The following is an 18,342-nucleotide window of genomic DNA, read 5'->3' on the forward strand; positions in this document are numbered from 1 at the left end:
CATTAACCTCCATTAGGGGGCAGTAACGATGGCGGCATTAATATAACATCTGCAAACATATCTGACGCGAAGAAGTATCCGGTCTGTCTCATGTGCCGTATATGAGGTTGGTGTGTTGTTGTAAACTAAATGTGTGAGCCCACTCGGAATTGCGCAGGGACCGTGTTGTGTCAATCGTTTTACACCAAAGGTAAATGTCACTGTAGACAAATAGGTATATTTATCAGGCCGCGGTGCTGGTCAATGTAAACAGCTTCATCGGGTAGCTAGCTAGCAGGCTAAGAGCTAGGTTTGGTGGGAGGTTTCTAGAAGCGTCCGCACGCCGCAACACTGTTGCTATGGTTACACTGTTTTCCCCAAGTGACCCCGGGACTCTTCCATTGCTTCTTCTGGAGAGTGTTTTATATTCGAGAGGATTTTTTTTTTTCATTCTCTTCGTCTTTAGGAAGGAGGTGAGCAGGTGTGTAAGATGGTGCAGCTGCACTTGAAGCGTGGGGATGAAAGTCAGTTTCTGTTCAACACCACCGTGGAGACGCCTCTGGAGACGCTGATCCAGCAAATTACAGCCATTTACAACGGCAGACTAAAAGTGGACAGATTATGTTCAGGTAAAACACACTCTCACGTACTATATACTTATGTACTCACATTTCACTGTTATTTAAACTTCTTTTCTGCAAAGTGCTGCTACTCCTGCTATATTATTATGAATGGGACGCAGTTAAGTAGCTCTTCCCGTCATATACTGGTACAGAACCTGAGCCCTAGCGTTGACGTAGACTTGCTTGCTCCTCTGCGCCCTCAGAGATCCCAGAGCTTGCGGACCACGGCATCACTCTCCCACCCAACATGCAAGGGCTGACAGAGGAGCAGATCGTGGAGCTGAACCTGAGGGATGAATGGGAAGAAAAGTGCACTCCCAGTGGAGGACCTGTACTTAGGAAGGATGAGATCGGGAGGAGGAACGGACAGGGTGAGACTCATGCAACATTAAGAGTGTAAACAAATGGTAGCAAATTGTTCCTTCGTCAAATGTTTTTCAATTCAAACCCTGTCTTTACTGTCCACCAGCTCCAAATGATAAGATGAAAGAGGTGCTGATGCGAACAGTGGATGAGGCCAAAGCACTCATCTCCAAAGTGAGTATCAGTGTGTGAACTGCAGATCCCCATTTCTACCATTTTTCACTACATTGACCAACGTTTCTTCTTCTTCTTTTAGAAACAAGTTCAAGCAAATGTTTGTGTCACTATGGAGATGGTAAAAGGAGCACTGGACCAGCTAAGGGGGGCGGTCATGATCGTGTACCCCATGGGGCTGCCTCCTCATGACCCCATCAGGATGGAGTTCGAGGACAAGGAAGACCTTTCGGGCACACAGGTGAGACGCCTGCTCCAGTTTCAGTCAGCTTTCAGTTAGCAACACAGGCTTCAGCTATTTAAGCTATAATTGATTTTAAATTTGCTGTTCATGTTTTAGCCCACGGGGTCGTCGCACGAGACTTAACTCCTTTCTTCAACTTTCCTCTCAGGCGTCTCTGCAGGTGATCACGGAGGATGAATGCCAGCTGTGGTGGGCTGCCAAAGAGATGCAGAGGGGGAAGAAGCTGCAGGACTATGTTGGCAAAAATGAAAAGACGAAGCTTGTAGTCAAAATCCAAAAGGTGAGAGACATTTCAGCCAATCCGACAACGCGTTTATTGTTTTACTTTACTTTTTGAGAACATTTTTAACCCCCTTGTTGTTATTAACTTAAGAAAGGACAGGGTGCGCCAGCTAGAGAGCCTGTGATTACGGATGAGCAGCAGAAGCAGATGATGTTGCATTACCACAGACGACAGGAGGAGCTCAAGGTGAGGACAGGAACAGCACATTTATGTGCTCCTCTCTGTAGTGAATATGCTTTCTAAATTTATGATTACATTTTCAGAAACTGGAGGAGGCAGATGACGATAGCTACTTGGACTCAGAGTGGTCGGACAGGCAGGCTCTCAAAAAACAGTTTCAAGGCCTCACCAATATCAAATGGGGGCCGAGATAAAGACGACTCAGGATACCTGATCTTTCTAACAGCTCTAGATGGAGCTGCCACAGATGCCTTATTCTGGTGTTATTTAAGGTCTTCCAGGTAATATTGTGCATTCAGCTTCCCTGTGTCTTGGACTGCGCTGACATTCGAAGAAGACGTCTGGACACATATGAGCCGATGTTGTGATCAACCTGATTTATTTGAAACATTACTGTGATCCCTGTGTTCCCTTACAAATGTACAGCTCCACATTTTTATCGAAGCTCTGGAAGCTGTTTACTGTGTATATAAAAAAAAAATTAAAAAATAAAACAATGGTTTCCAGTGTTTCCTGTTGATACACAATGTTCACTCACGTTGCATCATAACTGAGATCAGTCTCTAACATAATGTTGCAACTGGAACAAAGTTTTCCATCACTTGGAGTAGGGACAGGGACAAGGATGCTACACCTTTCCTCTCTTTGTCTCACACCTCCAGAAATTGGTGCTACGCTGAGGCAGGAAGTTGCCAAATATCCCTGCTGGGATGGGAAAGTGGTAGAGTTTAGACCGCGTCGAAAAGAAAAAAAAAATCAACTGAGATGGTGCAGTGATTGAAACAGACATGGCTGGTTTCAAGAAAAACTGAATGTAAAGACATTTACATGTAATGTGTCGATTTAAAGGACGATTCCGCATTTTCTACATTCAAATCAGGTTTCTTTAAAGAGACAGTAGTGATCAGTTATGGCAAATGAAACTTGATCATATCAGTCTCTGGTACAGCATTAATAGCTGCCATTTTCAGCTACCTAATGCAGTTAAATCTATAGCTTATAGGGACAGAAACAGCTTATTTTTCTGTGACATAATTATGACATGATTTAAAAGAAAAAAGTCCTGATTTCTACTGTTGTGTTAAAGGGGAGTTGATATCTGAGAGATGAAACTGCTTTGGGTCCCTTTAGATGACAGGCCACATATCCTGACATGTTCTTTGGTTTGTATCATTAATCCAGCTGTAATGAGACCATTTGATGGAAAATAACTGCCACGCATAAAGAAACAACTTTACAAGATAAGAAAAAACCTTTATTTATCCCAAAGTGGGATAAATAAAGCTTCTGACTAATGTTTTTCCCTTTTTTTTAAACAACGTTTCAGCCTGAAGCATTAACTTTATTCAGCGGTGAATGTGAATAAATAAAAATAATAACTTTTTGCTGGTACTGGAGCTTTTACACGTGAATCTTCACAAACTGAAAGGAAAAACGCACAAATGTAAATGTACTACAGTGTAAAAAAACAACAACAAAAAAAAAGTGTGTGGAAGAGAAAAGAAAGAAAATTCCTGAACAGCATCCATGTCTCGTGACTTATTCAACACGAGCTTCCGTTCAGGTAGGAGTTCATCCAGATCTCCTGTATGATCATCTCCCTGCGCTCAATCCTCTCCGCCCTCTCCGCCGCCTCGCTCACGTAAGTCACCTCCTCCCAGTCGTGCATCGCCTTCCTCTCCGCGGCCGAGATTAAAGAGCTTTCTGTTCCATCGTCGTCGTCGTCGTCATCTTCCTCCTCATCCTCCTCCTCCTCCTGTCTGCTGGTAGTTTTGGGCTTTTGTGCGGCCCGATGCCATCTGCAGGTCACTCGGACGGACACGGCCAGCACCGTGAGCAGGAGGCCAATGCACACGCTGGAGGTGAACAACAGCGCCGCCGTTTCCGGGTGCTCTGTGCGGGCGTGAAAGGGGTGAGTCGCAATAAAACGTGGATTTAGCCGCGAATTCACGACATTTACCTCTGATGTAGGCATACGTCAGGAGAGAGTTGCTCATCATAGCTCCTGAGTCGTGTGGCCTTCTGGACCCATTGGGAACCGGCTCCTCCAGACCTGCAGGAGAAGCTGCTTTTAAAATCGCAACTGTGATGTGGGTTAAAAATAAATTTAAAAACTGGTGCTTTACCTCTTTCTGTATTCGTGGTAGGAGATGAGGTGGAGCTCAAAATGTCTGGGTTGGCCTCCTTCAGTAAGGTCTGCGGCACTGTTGGGAGGAAGACGGAGGAGTCTTTGTATTGCCGTGAACAAATTGATACAATAACTTGGTATTGGTGGCTGTATTTCGTACGCTAGGCCGTTTGTCGACGAGCTACATCTCACATCCAAACTGAGCCCACAGCCAATAGCTGGCCAGTAAGGTCAAGATGGAGCCAACCGAGCCAGTCAGAAGAATTGTCCCAACTCCCAAATTGTGACACGTGAACAATGTCGCAAGATGACCTAATTTTGCGTTTATGCCAACAACAGGAAGCTTGGAAGGATGTTTAATCCAGCTTCACGGTTTATTATTCTCTGCCACTTTGTTGCTGGGCGTGACTGGACGAGAACATCTTGATGGCTGGGATCAACCGATAAGGAACAAACGAACAAGTCGAGGAACTCTAATGAATGAGCCCTAAAACAAACACGCAACATGACGTCAGCCGTCCGCGATATCGCGTGAAGCCCTCTGTTTTCCGACTCAGACGCTATCTCTCAATGTATCAGCCTGTGCATTTTGTGAACGAGGAAGCAGAAGGTGTCCCACCACAAGAATAGACCACGCTGAGGTACTTCCTGGTTCCTGGAAAGCAGGGGTCCTTGAAGGTCTGGTTGCCAACAGCAACCGCACACTTGTGTTTGTTGTAGCAGGACTTGGAAACCAAGTGCACGGCCTCGTGGTTCAGGCACTCTGCGGGGAGACGACAACTTAGGCAGGCTCAGACAGTGAGAAGCAGTACATTTGTGTATTGGACCATCTGTGCAGCAGCGGCAACATCTTTACTCGTGAGGAGCGCGTTTGCAGCTTAGCAAGAATAAAATCCCATTTATTTTTATGGGAAAACTGTTTTTTTTCTTCATCCGGCAAAGCAAATACTTACCCAATAACATCAGCAACGGATTTGGTCGACTCAAGCGAAACATAACAAAAAAACTGCCGTGGCCAAAATGCTGTATTTAACTCGTGTTTCTCTTCGGTAACGATCACATTGCCCATAAATCCTCACTGCTTCGCATCTTAAAGATGATTTCTGATTTTACTAATTTGATTTAAGCGTCTATTTCAACAGAAACTTGATTCACGTCGCCATCTGCCAGATGTTGTTTTTTTTTTGTTTTTTTTTTTAACACATCTCAGTGGGGAAAGCAGAGTTGGACATAATAAACTTAATGATGGCTGAATTCCATTTGGCAGCGTCACACGGTGCCAGCAGATGCTACCAATCAAAAATATTAATGGTCTTGTTTGTGCAAATAAATTATAAGTTTAAAACTTATAATAAGTGAAATTCTTAAATATATGTAGCCGATTCAAGTGGTTTAATTGTTATATTTGGATTATTTTATATATAGTGTATATATAATGTATATTGTTCTTTCCCTAATGGGAAAAATTGTCTATTGGCAAACAACTCACATCGACTCACCGAATGGGGGTGGTCTTGTCAGGTGCGAGGGGCAGGTGTCCGTCTGGCCCAGGCTTCTCCCGTAGACAGCTGCGTAGATGTTCAGCACCCTGGGGGGCTTGCAGCGCAGTGCCATGGTCTCTCCCTCACACACCACATGTCTTTTGTGTTCAGCTGAGCGAACACAAAACAAAACAAAACAAAACAAAAAAGTAAAAACGGTGAGACGGAGGGGTGGAGATTTTGGGGAATTTTTGTGGTGTGGAAGGAGACACAAACGTTTGGGACATGTCAGGTCTGAGCGGCTCAAACTCACCGGGTTTACACTTGTAGTCCACGTGGAGGTATTTGGTAGTTCCCGGGCATGGGTCCTCTCCAAAGAGCAGGTGATTGACAGGCAGCTGGCAGTCTCTGCTGCTCTGACACTCCGACAACAGCTTCTGCACAAACGGCAAAGGCAATACACGGGATCTGATATTACAATCCACCAGTGGGCGAAGGCCGATGGGGAAAACAAACAAAGAAACAAATCAGATGCAAAAAAAAAACTAATGAAACTGGTTTTTACTGTGCATTCACCAGCTGGCTAACGAAAGGGTGGCACGTTTATATGAAAACTAAAAAAAAAAAAAAACATGTGGGGGCAGAAACCGTCTCAATAAAGCTTGCGACCACCCATCTACTCATGATAAACTCAGCAAAAGTGAAAGGGGGCAGCGGCTCCAGTAAAACCCACCTGTAGGGCGGTAAAAGCCGAACAGCTGTGGTTGTGGGCCCTGAGAGGAAGGTCCGGGTCGGCTCTGCACAGCCGCACCTCCCCGCTCCCGTAGAAGGCCGACTGGATGGAGATGGTGGAGTGTCGGGGGCAGTGGAGCCGCAGAGGCTGCCCGTCGCAGGCGTGGGCGGAGTGGCTGGTGATGATCCTGGAGAGGTAGTCTGAGAGACACACAAAAGGCTCACGGGTTAGGCCGCCGAGCTTGAAGCGCGTCCCCTCCCACTGCCACTGCCTCCGTGTTTTTGAGATGAGATTGTCTGGCCTCCTTGGCGCTCTGGCAAGAGTCTCACGTTGCCTTTAAAACTATCGCAGTGCTGCCTGCCCCTTTTTTCCTGTGCGGCAAAGTGCGCCAACTGGCCTTCAACCAACACGGCTGACCTTTTTTGTCGCACGCCGTGTAAACATGATCAGGTTACTTCCGAACCGAAGACCTTAGGAAGCCTGCATCATGCATTTGGAGGAAAATAGCTGCAGTAAGAATCAAAAGTGAGAAACTGAAAATGTCAGGTAAAGCCTCACAGCGCCACTCCATGAATCCATGAATAATAATAAAAAAAAATGAAAATGGCTTAAATGGTAATGTGTGAAGAGATGGACTCAGAAATCATGTGCAAAGATTATTTCATCTCCTAGCTGAATGGATGCAGTTTAGTGTCATTTGAACCCCTCATCCGTTTGATGCAGTTCACTCAACCAGTGCGCCTTAGCTGTGGACTTGGAAGGGATTTGAACCTGTGACCTTATGCTCCCACATACAGGCCAATATATGCAATATACACTAACCAGGCATAACATTATGACCACTCTCCTAATTTTGTGTAAGTTTCCGGGAAGAATGGACATGGACCTTCTGAGGGTGTCCTGTGGTGTCTGGATGTTGTTAGCGGGGGCCTTTGGGTCCTATGGGTTGAGGGGAGGGGCCTCTCTAAATTTGTGATGAAGTGAATTTAAAGTAAGGTCAACATCCTGTGCAGTTTTTTGTGTTTTTTGAGCTGTTCCTAAACCGTTTTAGTGTCTGTGCCTGCATCCTGCTGGGGATGGCCACTGCATTCAATGAGTGTCATCGCTACGGGGTGGGGGTGCCTGGTCTGGTCTAAATAACATCCACATATAAGCCAGGTCCAACTGATGACAAATTACTTCTTTTAGTATTTCATGAAAACTGTGGGGCAAAATACTGAAGCTCCACCTTCTCTGTATAAATTAACATGGCAAACAAGTCTCAGCCCTCCACCCCCCAGCATATACTGTAGCTATTATTACATCAGCTATAACAAGCCCCATACCAAACCTACTGTAAGTAGCAGCAATGCTTTCCTTCAACATCATCATCATCATCATCATCACCATCACCATCATCTTACTAGAAAAGTCGGCCAGTCCACTCATGCGCCTGGTCCACAGGAGTAAAGTCAGACAGAAGAGGCTGTGGCTCCAGTCCAGTCCGTGGCAAGGACGCGTCCAGCTCATGACTCGCATCCCCCGTCCCTTTGACCATGCTGCATTAAAGAGACTCGAGAAATTTCACCGCCAAGCACCTACGCACGGGAAGGTGATCCGCGAGGCCGCGACATTACGCTCCGCACGCACAGAAACGCAGTCCCTGAGAGAGAGAGTCCCCTCCTCATCCCACCTGCCTTTCCCTCACCAGGCAAAACAGCGGCTGTTTGCGGCTGAGCGCGGGGCAGGCGCAGCCTCGGCGCGCAGCGGAGGACCTCAGAGGAGAGGAGGCTTAGAAATAGCAGCTGCGCAACAAGTTGTAAAACAGTGACGGACGAGGAGCGGTGCGTGGTCGCTCTCCCAGCAGCCCGAGTCTCCCACTACGGATCTGCGGATTGGCCGCGTGGGGAAACTGAAAGCGACTTTCTGTAACAGCTGAGTGGGAAATCGTGGTGGTGTGGGCGTGGCAGATAAAACTATTTTAAAGGGAAGAGGGGCGACACACGCGCACACAAGTACGCACACGGAGACACACGCTGGAATGACGCACTGGCGCGGACGGGATTATTTTTATTTTTTTTCCCCTCTTGAGGCGCTTGTTTACTTTTAGGATTATTCCGTTCAACTTAAATTTTACTTTCTCACCATAAACTTTCAGTGTAAAGGACCAAATAGCCTGTAGGTTTTATTTTTTTATAATCCTTAATGGATCCCCACAGTGGGGAATTGTTACATGCAGCAGAAAGGGAGCTAGTACAGGAAGTACATAATATCAGTACTTGTAGGTATTAATAAGGGCTCCCTCCTCCACCTAAAACAGACCAGGAACCCCCACCCCACAGCAATGACACTCCTTGCAGGATGCAGCCTGACACACACACACACACAGAAAAATAGTACAATTTAGAAAAACATGAACAACAGCGCAAGGTGTTGACCTGGAATCCAAGCTGATGAAGCATCTATGGGATGCACTGGAATGAGCCTGATCCACAGAGAGGCCCCTCTCCTCAACAAATAGGACCCGAACACCCCCCACTAACAACATTCACCACAGGACACCCTCAGAACAACAACACCGGGACAACACATTAATCTAAAGAGGCTATATTGTTGTGTGCTCATATCTTAGAGATGCAAAAACATGTCGGTTTTGAGCAGTGTTTTATGTTACTTTGATTGATGTGAGGTTCTTTCTTCTCTCTGTACATTATCGCTCATGATATCTATGAAGGGTTGCTCTTTACTTCCCTGACCTTCCTGCTCATCACTTATCAAATGATGAGATACCTGACCAAAGCTACATTAATAACAGGTCATAAAGACGGGGCTGGTGTGAAAGCCTGAAAACAAAGGTACATGGACTCGTTTGAAGACGTTTCACTACCCAAACAAGTGGCTCCGTCATTCAGAAAACTCATCCACGTTCCTTCTTCGGTTCAGAACCGTAAAAAGCCACATGGACACGGAGTGGTGAAATGTTTTGAGGAAGGCCCGAACGAGTCCACTTGCCTTTGTTTTAGCTTTGTTTTAGTCTTGGACGACTGAGAATCAGTACGTGACATTATCCAAACGGCTCATCAGGAAAGCACCAGCTGATCAGAGCACAAACATAAAAACATTAGCGCCAAGTGACTGATATTTAGATTCTGTTCCCTTTTCATAAACTGCCGATACCCCCATCGTGGCGCCTTTCAATGAAGCCGGGGGGCCTACTGGGTAAATTGCCCACATCGGTGACCCACTCCATGGTAACGGGTCGATCTCCATGTCAGGCCGCGGCGCAGACCTACAACAGTCAAGCCGACGGAGGCCTTTGGGGTCTCCATGCTCGGCCCCGCAGGAGGGAGGGAGGGAAACAAGCTGGGTGGGAGGAACTGTCAGGGTGAGGTGGGGGGTGTTTTGCATCCAAACAAGACAAGTTGGTTCCATTCTCTGTGCTTTAGCTTTAGGCACCAAGGGAGTGGCTCCAAAACCCCTTTCATGTGCTGTTATCCCCCTAACGTCTGTGGAATTCTGTTGTTTCCTGCACTTCAAGACATAAGTCAGTCATGACGGCCAGACAGTAAAACAACAGATTGCATGTGAGAAAAAAATGTTATGGCAATATGTTTGTGTTTTAGGGGTTGCAAAATGTGCAGAAATGTATGGTCTCTTGTAAAAACACGGAAATTACCAATAATTAAGCATTGGCCTAGAGTATGTATGTAGTATGTAGAGTATGTTTGCTTAATATTTCCAACACAATGGAGCTGTTTAGTTGCCACCTTGGTTGTGTGTTTGTGCAGACGTAAACAGACAACCACAATGCATCTGGAAGACAAACTTGACCAAAAAAAAAAACTCTCACGGCATGTTGTTTTAAGTTGTTCAGACCAGAGGCACAGCCTCTGGATTAGACCACAGCGAGTAGAAAATAAAGACAAAACACTTGATTAGCGTTAAGGATGTTTGCAGCAAACAGGAAAGACGGAGGAGGTACAGGGAACAGATCCAAATGAGATTGAGAATGACTACTGATGACGTAATTAGTCTGCGCTGAAACACTATATTTTGAGAAGTTATCACATGGACATGTCATGTCCACGTCATGTCCACCTCGAATGAACATTAAATTTACAGCATGCAAAAGTCAGCTGTCACAGACTTAATAACAGAATAGATACTAAAAGGTACTGAGCTTTTATTTTCCAAGGTACAACAACACTCTACTTATTATATGTGTTCTATATTGACTATAGACTTCTTCACCCACGCTGTGAAAAGGAGTGGTACCGCAGGTACTTCTGCCTCTCTGCTGTCACTCTACAACCAGGTCTACTCCCAGTAGACCCACAACAACATATGTGAAATATCTCTTACATATATTTTCTTTATACCTGCTGCTTGGCACTGTCTGCATCCCTCCCGAAGGGTAGATGTGTGCATATATGATATATGCATACTCATTTTTTCATTTCCTGTCAATCCTAACTACTTGTACATACAGTGGGGGAAATAAGTATTTGATCCCCTGCTGAATTTGTAAGTTTGCCCACTTCCATAGAAATGATCAGACTCTGGTTTTTATGGTCGTTTACTGGTTATGGGTATAGACAGAATATCAATCGAAAATGCATAAAAAAAACACAATCTAAAAGTTATAAATTGTTATGTATTTTATTAAGGGAAATAAGTATTTGATCCCCAAACACAACACAAGTCAGTACTTTGTAGAGAAACCTTTGTTGGCAAGCACAGCGATGAGACGTTTCTTGTAGTTGGTCACCAGGTTTGCACACAGCGCAGGAGGGATTTTGGCCCATTCATCTTTACAGACAGTCTCTAAATCCTTCAAGTTTCTTGGCTGCCTCTTGGAAACTCGGAGCTTCAGCTCCCTCCACAGGTTTTCGATCGGGTTAAGGTCTGGAGACTGACTAGGCCACTCCATGACCTTAATATGCTTCTTCTTGAGCCACTCCTTTGTTGTCCTGGCAGTATGTTTTGGGTCATTGTCATGTTGGAAAACCCACCCACGAGGCATCTTCAGTGTTCTTGCTGAGGAAAGAAGGTTTTTGTCCAAGATGTTACAGTACATGGCTGCATTCATTGGCCCCATAATGCGGTGAAGTTGCCCTGTACCCTTTGCTGAAAAACAGCCCCAAAATATGATGTTTCCCCTCCATGCTTAACCGTGGGTATGGTGTTCTTTGGGTCATACTCACGTTTTTTCATCCTCCAAACACGGCGGGTCGAGTTAATGCCAAATAGCTCAACTTTGGTTTCGTCAGACCACAGCACTTTCTCCCAAGCCTTCTCTGAGTCATTTAGATGTTCACTGGCAAACTTAAGGCGGGCCTGTACATGTGCCTTCTTGAGCAGGGGGACCTTGCGGGCACTGCAAGAGTTCAATCCATAACGGCGCAGTGTGTTGCCAACTGTTTTCTTGGTGACGGAGGTCCCAACTGCTTCCAGATCATTAACAAGCTCCTGCTGTGTTGTTTTAGGCTGCTCCCTCACCTTTCTCATCATCATCCTCACTCCATGAGGCGAGATTTTGCGGGGAGCTCCAGACCGAGGACAGTTGATGGTCCTTTTATGGGTCTTCCACTTGCGAATAATGGCACCAATAGTTGTCACCTTCTCACCAAGCCTTTTGCTGATGGTTTTGTAACCTATACCAGCCTTGCTGGTGCTGTAGAAGTGCTGGTGCTGTAGAAGTTGGAATGTAAGAAACCGATTCTTAGAGCAGGTGTGCTTTATATACATGACGAGTTAAGATCAGGAGTATTGGTAATTAGTTGACTGAGCACAGCTGTGTGCCACATGCGCACCAGCCAATCTGTAGGAGCCTGAATTCTAAGTGAATTGTTGGGGATCAAATACTTATTTCCCTTAATAAAATACATAACAATTTATAACTTTTAGATTGTGTGTTTTTTATGCATTTTCGATTGATATTCTGTCTATACCCATAACCAGTAAACAACCATAAAAACCAGAGTCTGATCATTTCTATGGAAGTGGGCAAACTTACAAATTCAGCAGGGGATCAAATACTTATTTCCCCCACTGTATATACATATATTTTTTTCTGTTATATCCCTGCCAACGGGAGACGTGCAAACATATACATATATTTATAAGCATACCCACATTCTTACTTGAACACTGCCTTGTTTGTTTGTAATATAGCTTTATACATATATGTATATATTTATTTTTTATTATTTAGTCCACCCATATGTGCACTGTCTGTGATGCTGAATGTCTTGCTGCTGCTAACGAGAATTTCCTCATTGTGGGATCAATAAAAGCATATTTTATCTTATATTAAACTCAACATAGTGCTATTTATAAATATACATTATAATTAAACTAATCAATATTAAGCTATCCCTTATTGCTTTACTAAAACATGTTAGATTCCTGTTAATGTGTATTTGAATACATTTAAATTTGGGGGAGATTAAATATATATATAAAGACGTATGCATTAGAGCACATTAACATGTATTTTAGCAAAGATATAAATGGAGGCAGAAGATGTTCTCATTTACACTTTCATACACATTTATTTTTCAATATATATGTACACACACACACACACACACACACACACACACACCAAGTTGGGTAGGTTTATGTTGCACATGTTTGGGAAAAAGAATGAATATTTGAATAGTGTATCATTTGCAAACTGATAATAATAATTTACATTTATAAATTGCACTAGGCTGAGTTTAATACAGAACACATATAGTAGGTAGGGGGTCCCTACTTAATCTCTACATCAGTTTGGGGTCCTTAGCCTGCTTTAATGGTTGATTTTTTGTCAACAGGCTGAAATGTTCTGCCAAAAACAAAGAAAGACACATCGTGGGTGGTACATATCTGATCAACAATGGAAATGACTATTTTATTATTTTACAGAGGGAAAATTAAAGCTTAAAACACATTTTCATTTAAAATCAGTCTTCATCTCAAGTTGAGAATCCAGAGCCGCCTGCAACCGAGCAAAGAAAATAAAATTAAAATTAAAAAGTAAGCAAACATCCCTCGTCCTTCATCGAACAAACTGTCACCACTCACCAGTTCTCTTTTCGCCTCCTCTATTTTCACTTGAGCGAGGGACGGGTTCTGTTGGGGTTTATGAGAAGGAAAGAAAAAAGTTGTTTGCAAATGCCTGAACTCATTTCAACCGTTTCTGTCAAGTTAATGAAGCAAAATTTATACACAGAAATAAAACTGGATGTCTCAAAGGATTAGATAAATAAAAATCATAATAATAATGATGTGGAGCCTCTTTTGGTTGGTGCTGAAGCAAACTTTGAAAAGTCCCTGACAAACATACCGGGCTGAGGTCCATGTAAGGCTCCAGCTTCTTTTTCAAGGGCATTATTTCTTTTTTCAGCGCACTGACTTCCTGTTGAGAGAAAAATAAGATGACACATTTCAAAGCCTGAATGCAGACGGTGTTACGTGATCATTTCCATGGTGATGAAAAGGCAAAAGCCGAAATACCTCAGAGAGCTGCACAATGGCCTGGTGCGTAATGGACTTGTCCATGTTCCGGGAAGCGAGTTGAGCCTGTGGGATCGAAGGAGCAGAATAAAAACCAACCGCTAACGCACTTCACATGTTAGACCCTCCTCTCAAAGAGCGATAAATGGTGACAAATGGACCAGTCAGTCCTTTGAGTCAAAGGCTCTAACATGATGCAGACATTACAACTCACTACACTTAACTCTCTGGCTTTCTCGACCATCCCCCGCGTCTTCCCCTCCTTCAAATTATTATTATTATTTTATTTTTTTTAAATCGGTACACTGCGATGATCATTAAATTCTAGTTGACAATTAACTGTCACGTAATTTATAGCGTTCAACTAAATCAGCTGTCTACGTTTTCCAACCATATCAAACAGCTGCCTCTCTTTGACGACACACAGCGCTGCACTATTAGCGTGCGCCATCTGGTACGGTCACATTTATATTTACACTCATCAGAAAAGCTTCTGCAATAGACAGTTGCTGCGATGGAACTCCTGCAGCGTCCGGCTCTCCCAGTTTGGAAAATTATTTATTTGGGATCATTTGTTTTTTTGTTTGTTTTTTTTTTTTAGATTGAGGCACTAGCATCTCTGACTGCAATGTCTGTGCTGAGCATCTGACAAATCGGACGCAGATGCAATAAGATGAAACCATTAAAAGAATGTAACTCAAATGTATATATAGTCCTGGACATTTCTTTGGGTTGCATTGCAAGAGGTCATTGGTAAATCTTATAAACACAAATAGAAATTTTCAGTTTGACTCTGGCTGCAACCCTGACTAAGGAGGTCGCTGTGGACTGTAGGAAGAAAAACTCATTCAGGTCTCATTGATAGATGAGCACTGTGTGGAGACGGGGGTCACACTTCAGCTTCCTGGGAGTCCACATCACAAACACCGTTGAGCTGGTGAAGACGGCCCAGCAGAAACTTTACTTCCTGAGAGTTCTCAGTAAGAACTACACCCCTCAAGAACTGCAAGTGTCTAGAACATCCTGATGTACTGTCTGTGTGTGCGGTTTCCCCAGCTGCACAATAGCCCAGAAGAAAGCGAAGCAAGGAGTCATAAAGGCCGCCCAGAGAAGAGACAAAGGCTGTCCTCTCCCCTGTCCATCCCCTGATGGACTCATCTCACCTGGGTCACAAACTTTTCAAAGTGTTGCCATCGGTCAGACGATACAGGAAAACCCGAACTAACAGACTGGAAAAAAGCTCCAATCCGACATCTGTTAATGTATTAAATGCTGCTAAAGCAGATTTAATTCACATTCCCTGAGGGATTGTGCAATGACTGTAGAATGTAGATGTGGACTCAGACAGACTTTAATGATCCACAAGGGAAATTAATTGCTCAAAGTAGCTTAATTGTCTGCAGGAGAATGAGCCTCTCTAATGTTTGTGTAGTGGATGGGACGGATTGTCCATAATGGAGAGCAGTTTGTCCAGTGTCCTCCTGTCCTTCACTGAGACAAACGACTCCAACTCCGAACTACCGATCACATGTCCAGCCTTTCGGATCAATCTGTTGATCCTACTGATGTGTTTTTTGCTTCATGTCTTAACATGACCTTTTTATTATGTCTTATTAAATTTGAGCTCTTGCTCCGAATAGACCACACTTCATTTCACTGTACATGTTACAATGACGATGAATATATTCTGCTCTATACTGTAGCAATATATATTTCCTTTGCTAAGTAAAGATTACAAGGTGAGGTAACTGGAGCGTTACAAACACACCTCAGTAATGAGGAGACCTCTCGTTAGTGCTCGCTTCTCTGCCTTCTTGCCAACAACTCAATCCTCACTGTGTCTATGAACACAATCTCTTCAGAGATCAGTGGGTTTGGAATTATTGTAACTATTCGGCAGAGCATTATTTATTTAAAGTGTTGTCGTCCACGCAGCACGTGGGCCCGTTTTCAATGAAAAAATGGGGCGTGGTGATGAGAAGCTACTCTGGGCGACGTACTGCTGGTCTGATAGCTTTAGGGACATCTCAGTGCAGCTGTTACAAATATATATACACTGCACATCTAACACCACAACATACCTCTGACCTCTCCCGCCTGTTGCTGAGCTCTTTAACCTTCGCCGTCACAAAGTCCATGTTGAGCAGCCTCTCCTCCGCTTTGGCGTGCTCCACCGCCTGCAGTTTGGCCGTTTTGTTGATGTCCCTGAACAAAACACAACAAAACAAACAACGACACTTACAGATGTTGCAGCAAATGGTGGAGTTTTGATATGAATGCAGATGTGCATCAAGTGCATAATCCTTACTCTTGTAAATTGCTTCGCAGCACCAGAGTGGCGCCGATTCTCTTTCTGAGGGCCCGGAGCTCTTTCTCAAGTCTTCTGCTGGACTTTTCTGCCTCCAGAAGTTCACTGGTGAGGTCGTTGACTGCTGGCATGAAGCTGCATAAAAAAACAACAATCAGTATGATGACACCGGCCACAGAAACAGAAAAAAAGGAGTAATGACTGTTTACCTCCCAAGTGATGTATCTCTCACTCCAAGCACCATAGCATTGTCCACTAACGCAGACAAATAGTCGGCAGTGGGCTTGGACAAGCTTGCACAGGACAGACCAACACTGTGTAGAAGCACATCCTGGAGATGAGCACCTACGCGAATAAAACACAGCTGTGAACATTTAATGGAGCAAGTAAATGAGCAACAGTGTTTTCTAACATTTGGCAGGACACCAAAACAGAATACGTGCTTCTTTAAACAAACCCACGGGTTAACAAATTAGTTTTTACCCCATCTTCACTTTACTTTTCACTGCATGTACAGTGACGTTAGCTCTGTTGTGTCTCAGCCACTCACCCTCAGCCTCGTACTCCGATGCTTTCTGCTTCAGGTCGTCTATGAGCAGAGCTGTGTCGCTACACCGGGCTTCGCTGGACTGTGCCAGCTGGTACAGTATGTCCACTGTCCTTGTGTTGACTTCAAACTGTGGCACCGGCTGATCGCCAAACACTGAGCTGAGCCAGCTCCTCACCTGAGAAAACGACGCGAACGCAGGAGGATGTGAACACAAGATAATAGTCACCGGATTCATTCATAGAGTTATGTTAACGAGACGCCAGATTTGTTTTACCTTCTTAATCTTCTCACACATCGTAGGGGGGAGACGATAACAACTGCTTTCTTGATAATTTAAGATGGTCCACTAACTTTTAAGCTAACAGAAAAACGACGTCGGATTTCGCGCCGCCCAAATTAATTCCGACAACTTCCGGGTTATCAGCCAATGAGCTGAGTAGCTACGTTTGGCGACAACAACAAACCGTACATATATATTTTAATAAATCTGAGAAGAGTGAAAAATGTCAGTGAGGCAAATTCATGCAAACAAAGTGGTTATGAATTAAGTCAATACGAGAAAAAAATAAAAATAAAAAACAAAAAACATATATCGGCTTCACGTTTCGGCTCACAAAACAGAAGAGATTAAGTCAAGATAGTTCACGTCGGTCCACTGAGTCTATCTCATATGATTAAACTGAAAAGATATGAGAGAACGACTGAATTACAAAAAAGATATATCAATATATATAAATATTTTAATTGGCACCTGAATATTGGTGTGAAACGTTAAGGAAAATGACAGAACTTGACAAAAGATGGGAATGTTAAATATGAATTTCATTTTATGGTCAACGTGATGTATACAGCCTGTATATGCGGATCGTAAAACGTTTGAACATGCTGTTTAACATTAAAAAAAAAAAAAAAAAAAAAAAAAAAATCACATGCAGACATATTTTAATTCACAGTACTTCATAACACTGAGCCATAAAGATCACATGGGGAAGAAGGCGGAAGTAAACACATGTTAACATCTTTGCGATTGTTTAAGTTTTTCTAACCGTGTCCATAGACCCACACACACACACACTCCGTTGCTGTGATACATTAACGCGTCCGCCATATTGGATGTGGCAGATCATGCAAACAACAACCCATAAAATCACAGATTAACATATTTAAACAAAAACAATTACAACTACCAAAGGTTCCACCTCTTAAACTCCCCTTTCATACTCACTTGTGAAAGGTAATGCCGTAAGATCTGGTTTGTATTGTAAACCTGTTAGTTGACTTCCATATGAAAATGAAAAGATTAGCCTCGATGTAGCATAAAAATATAGTAATCCTGGAGGGGCACTTACTTTTGCTAGAGTTCACGTCAGATTTCTGTCTTGTGTTTATCAAACACATCAACATAAAAATTACAATGCAGTAAAAACGTATAATGCTAACAAGGTCCGAGCTGGAGTCGTTCCCAGACTTTCTCTCTGGGTGGCATTGGTGCTAACAATCATGTCGCTGTTGTGCACAAGATTAGCCTCGGTGTCGCATAAAAATGTAGTAAGGACTTTTGCAACAAATATGTCATATTCGGTCATTTTCCTGAATACCTAACTACATTTTATTCATTAAATTGTTCCGATAAATAAACACAAACTTCGACGATTGTTTTTAATTAAATACAACTCTGCAAATGTTCTGATAAATAAACACAAATAGATGACTTCGACGATTGCTCTTTTATAGGGATCAAGTTTTTTTTTTTTTCCTAACAAGCATGTTTTGCATTGGGGGAAACCGGAGTGCCCGGAGAAAACCACGCGGAC

General features: G+C 43.6%; 3 protein-coding genes across 5 annotated transcripts; 1 reads left to right on the top strand and 2 right to left on the bottom strand.

The window, feature by feature from the left end:
- The first annotated feature begins 48 nt into the window (after positions 1 to 48).
- On the top strand, positions 49 to 2,345 carry cfap298 (cilia and flagella associated protein 298). Of its 2 annotated transcripts, none has more exons than XM_047606170.1 (8): positions 49 to 190; positions 446 to 608; positions 806 to 973; positions 1,072 to 1,139; positions 1,222 to 1,380; positions 1,532 to 1,663; positions 1,757 to 1,852; positions 1,930 to 2,345. In XM_047606170.1, exons 2-8 carry the CDS (start codon positions 470 to 472, stop codon positions 2,038 to 2,040), a joined length of 873 nt encoding a protein of 290 aa, XP_047462126.1. In that variant the 5' UTR covers positions 49 to 190; positions 446 to 469; the 3' UTR covers positions 2,041 to 2,345. The 2 variants fall into 2 exon arrangements, with proteins under 2 accessions (XP_047462126.1, XP_047462127.1); XM_047606171.1 differs by having other exon boundaries at positions 60 to 106.
- Positions 2,209 to 8,397, bottom strand: eva1c (eva-1 homolog C (C. elegans)). Of its 2 annotated transcripts, none has more exons than XM_047606168.1 (8): positions 7,592 to 8,389; positions 6,189 to 6,388; positions 5,769 to 5,892; positions 5,474 to 5,626; positions 4,594 to 4,737; positions 3,973 to 4,050; positions 3,807 to 3,899; positions 2,209 to 3,739 (listed from the first exon to the last, which is right to left on the bottom strand). In XM_047606168.1, exons 1-8 carry the CDS (start codon positions 7,704 to 7,706, stop codon positions 3,390 to 3,392), a joined length of 1,257 nt encoding a protein of 418 aa, XP_047462124.1. In that variant the 5' UTR covers positions 7,707 to 8,389; the 3' UTR covers positions 2,209 to 3,389. The 2 variants fall into 2 exon arrangements, with proteins under 2 accessions (XP_047462124.1, XP_047462125.1); XM_047606169.1 differs by having other exon boundaries at positions 3,437 to 3,739; positions 5,464 to 5,626; positions 7,592 to 8,397.
- A 4,629-nt stretch (positions 8,398 to 13,026) lies between these two features.
- On the bottom strand, positions 13,027 to 16,959 carry haus1 (HAUS augmin-like complex, subunit 1). Its single transcript, XM_047607232.1, has 9 exons — positions 16,803 to 16,959; positions 16,529 to 16,703; positions 16,188 to 16,323; positions 15,979 to 16,113; positions 15,752 to 15,875; positions 13,671 to 13,736; positions 13,501 to 13,572; positions 13,239 to 13,286; positions 13,027 to 13,152 (listed from the first exon to the last, which is right to left on the bottom strand). The coding sequence occupies exons 1-9, from the start codon at positions 16,821 to 16,823 to the stop codon at positions 13,108 to 13,110; spliced, it is 822 nt and encodes a 273-aa protein (XP_047463188.1). The 5' UTR covers positions 16,824 to 16,959; the 3' UTR covers positions 13,027 to 13,107.
- Between the last annotated feature and the right edge of the window lie 1,383 nt (positions 16,960 to 18,342).

The sequence above is a fragment of the Mugil cephalus genome, chromosome 15, assembly GCF_022458985.1.
Source record: "Mugil cephalus isolate CIBA_MC_2020 chromosome 15, CIBA_Mcephalus_1.1, whole genome shotgun sequence".
Lineage (NCBI taxonomy): Eukaryota > Metazoa > Chordata > Actinopteri > Mugiliformes > Mugilidae > Mugil > Mugil cephalus.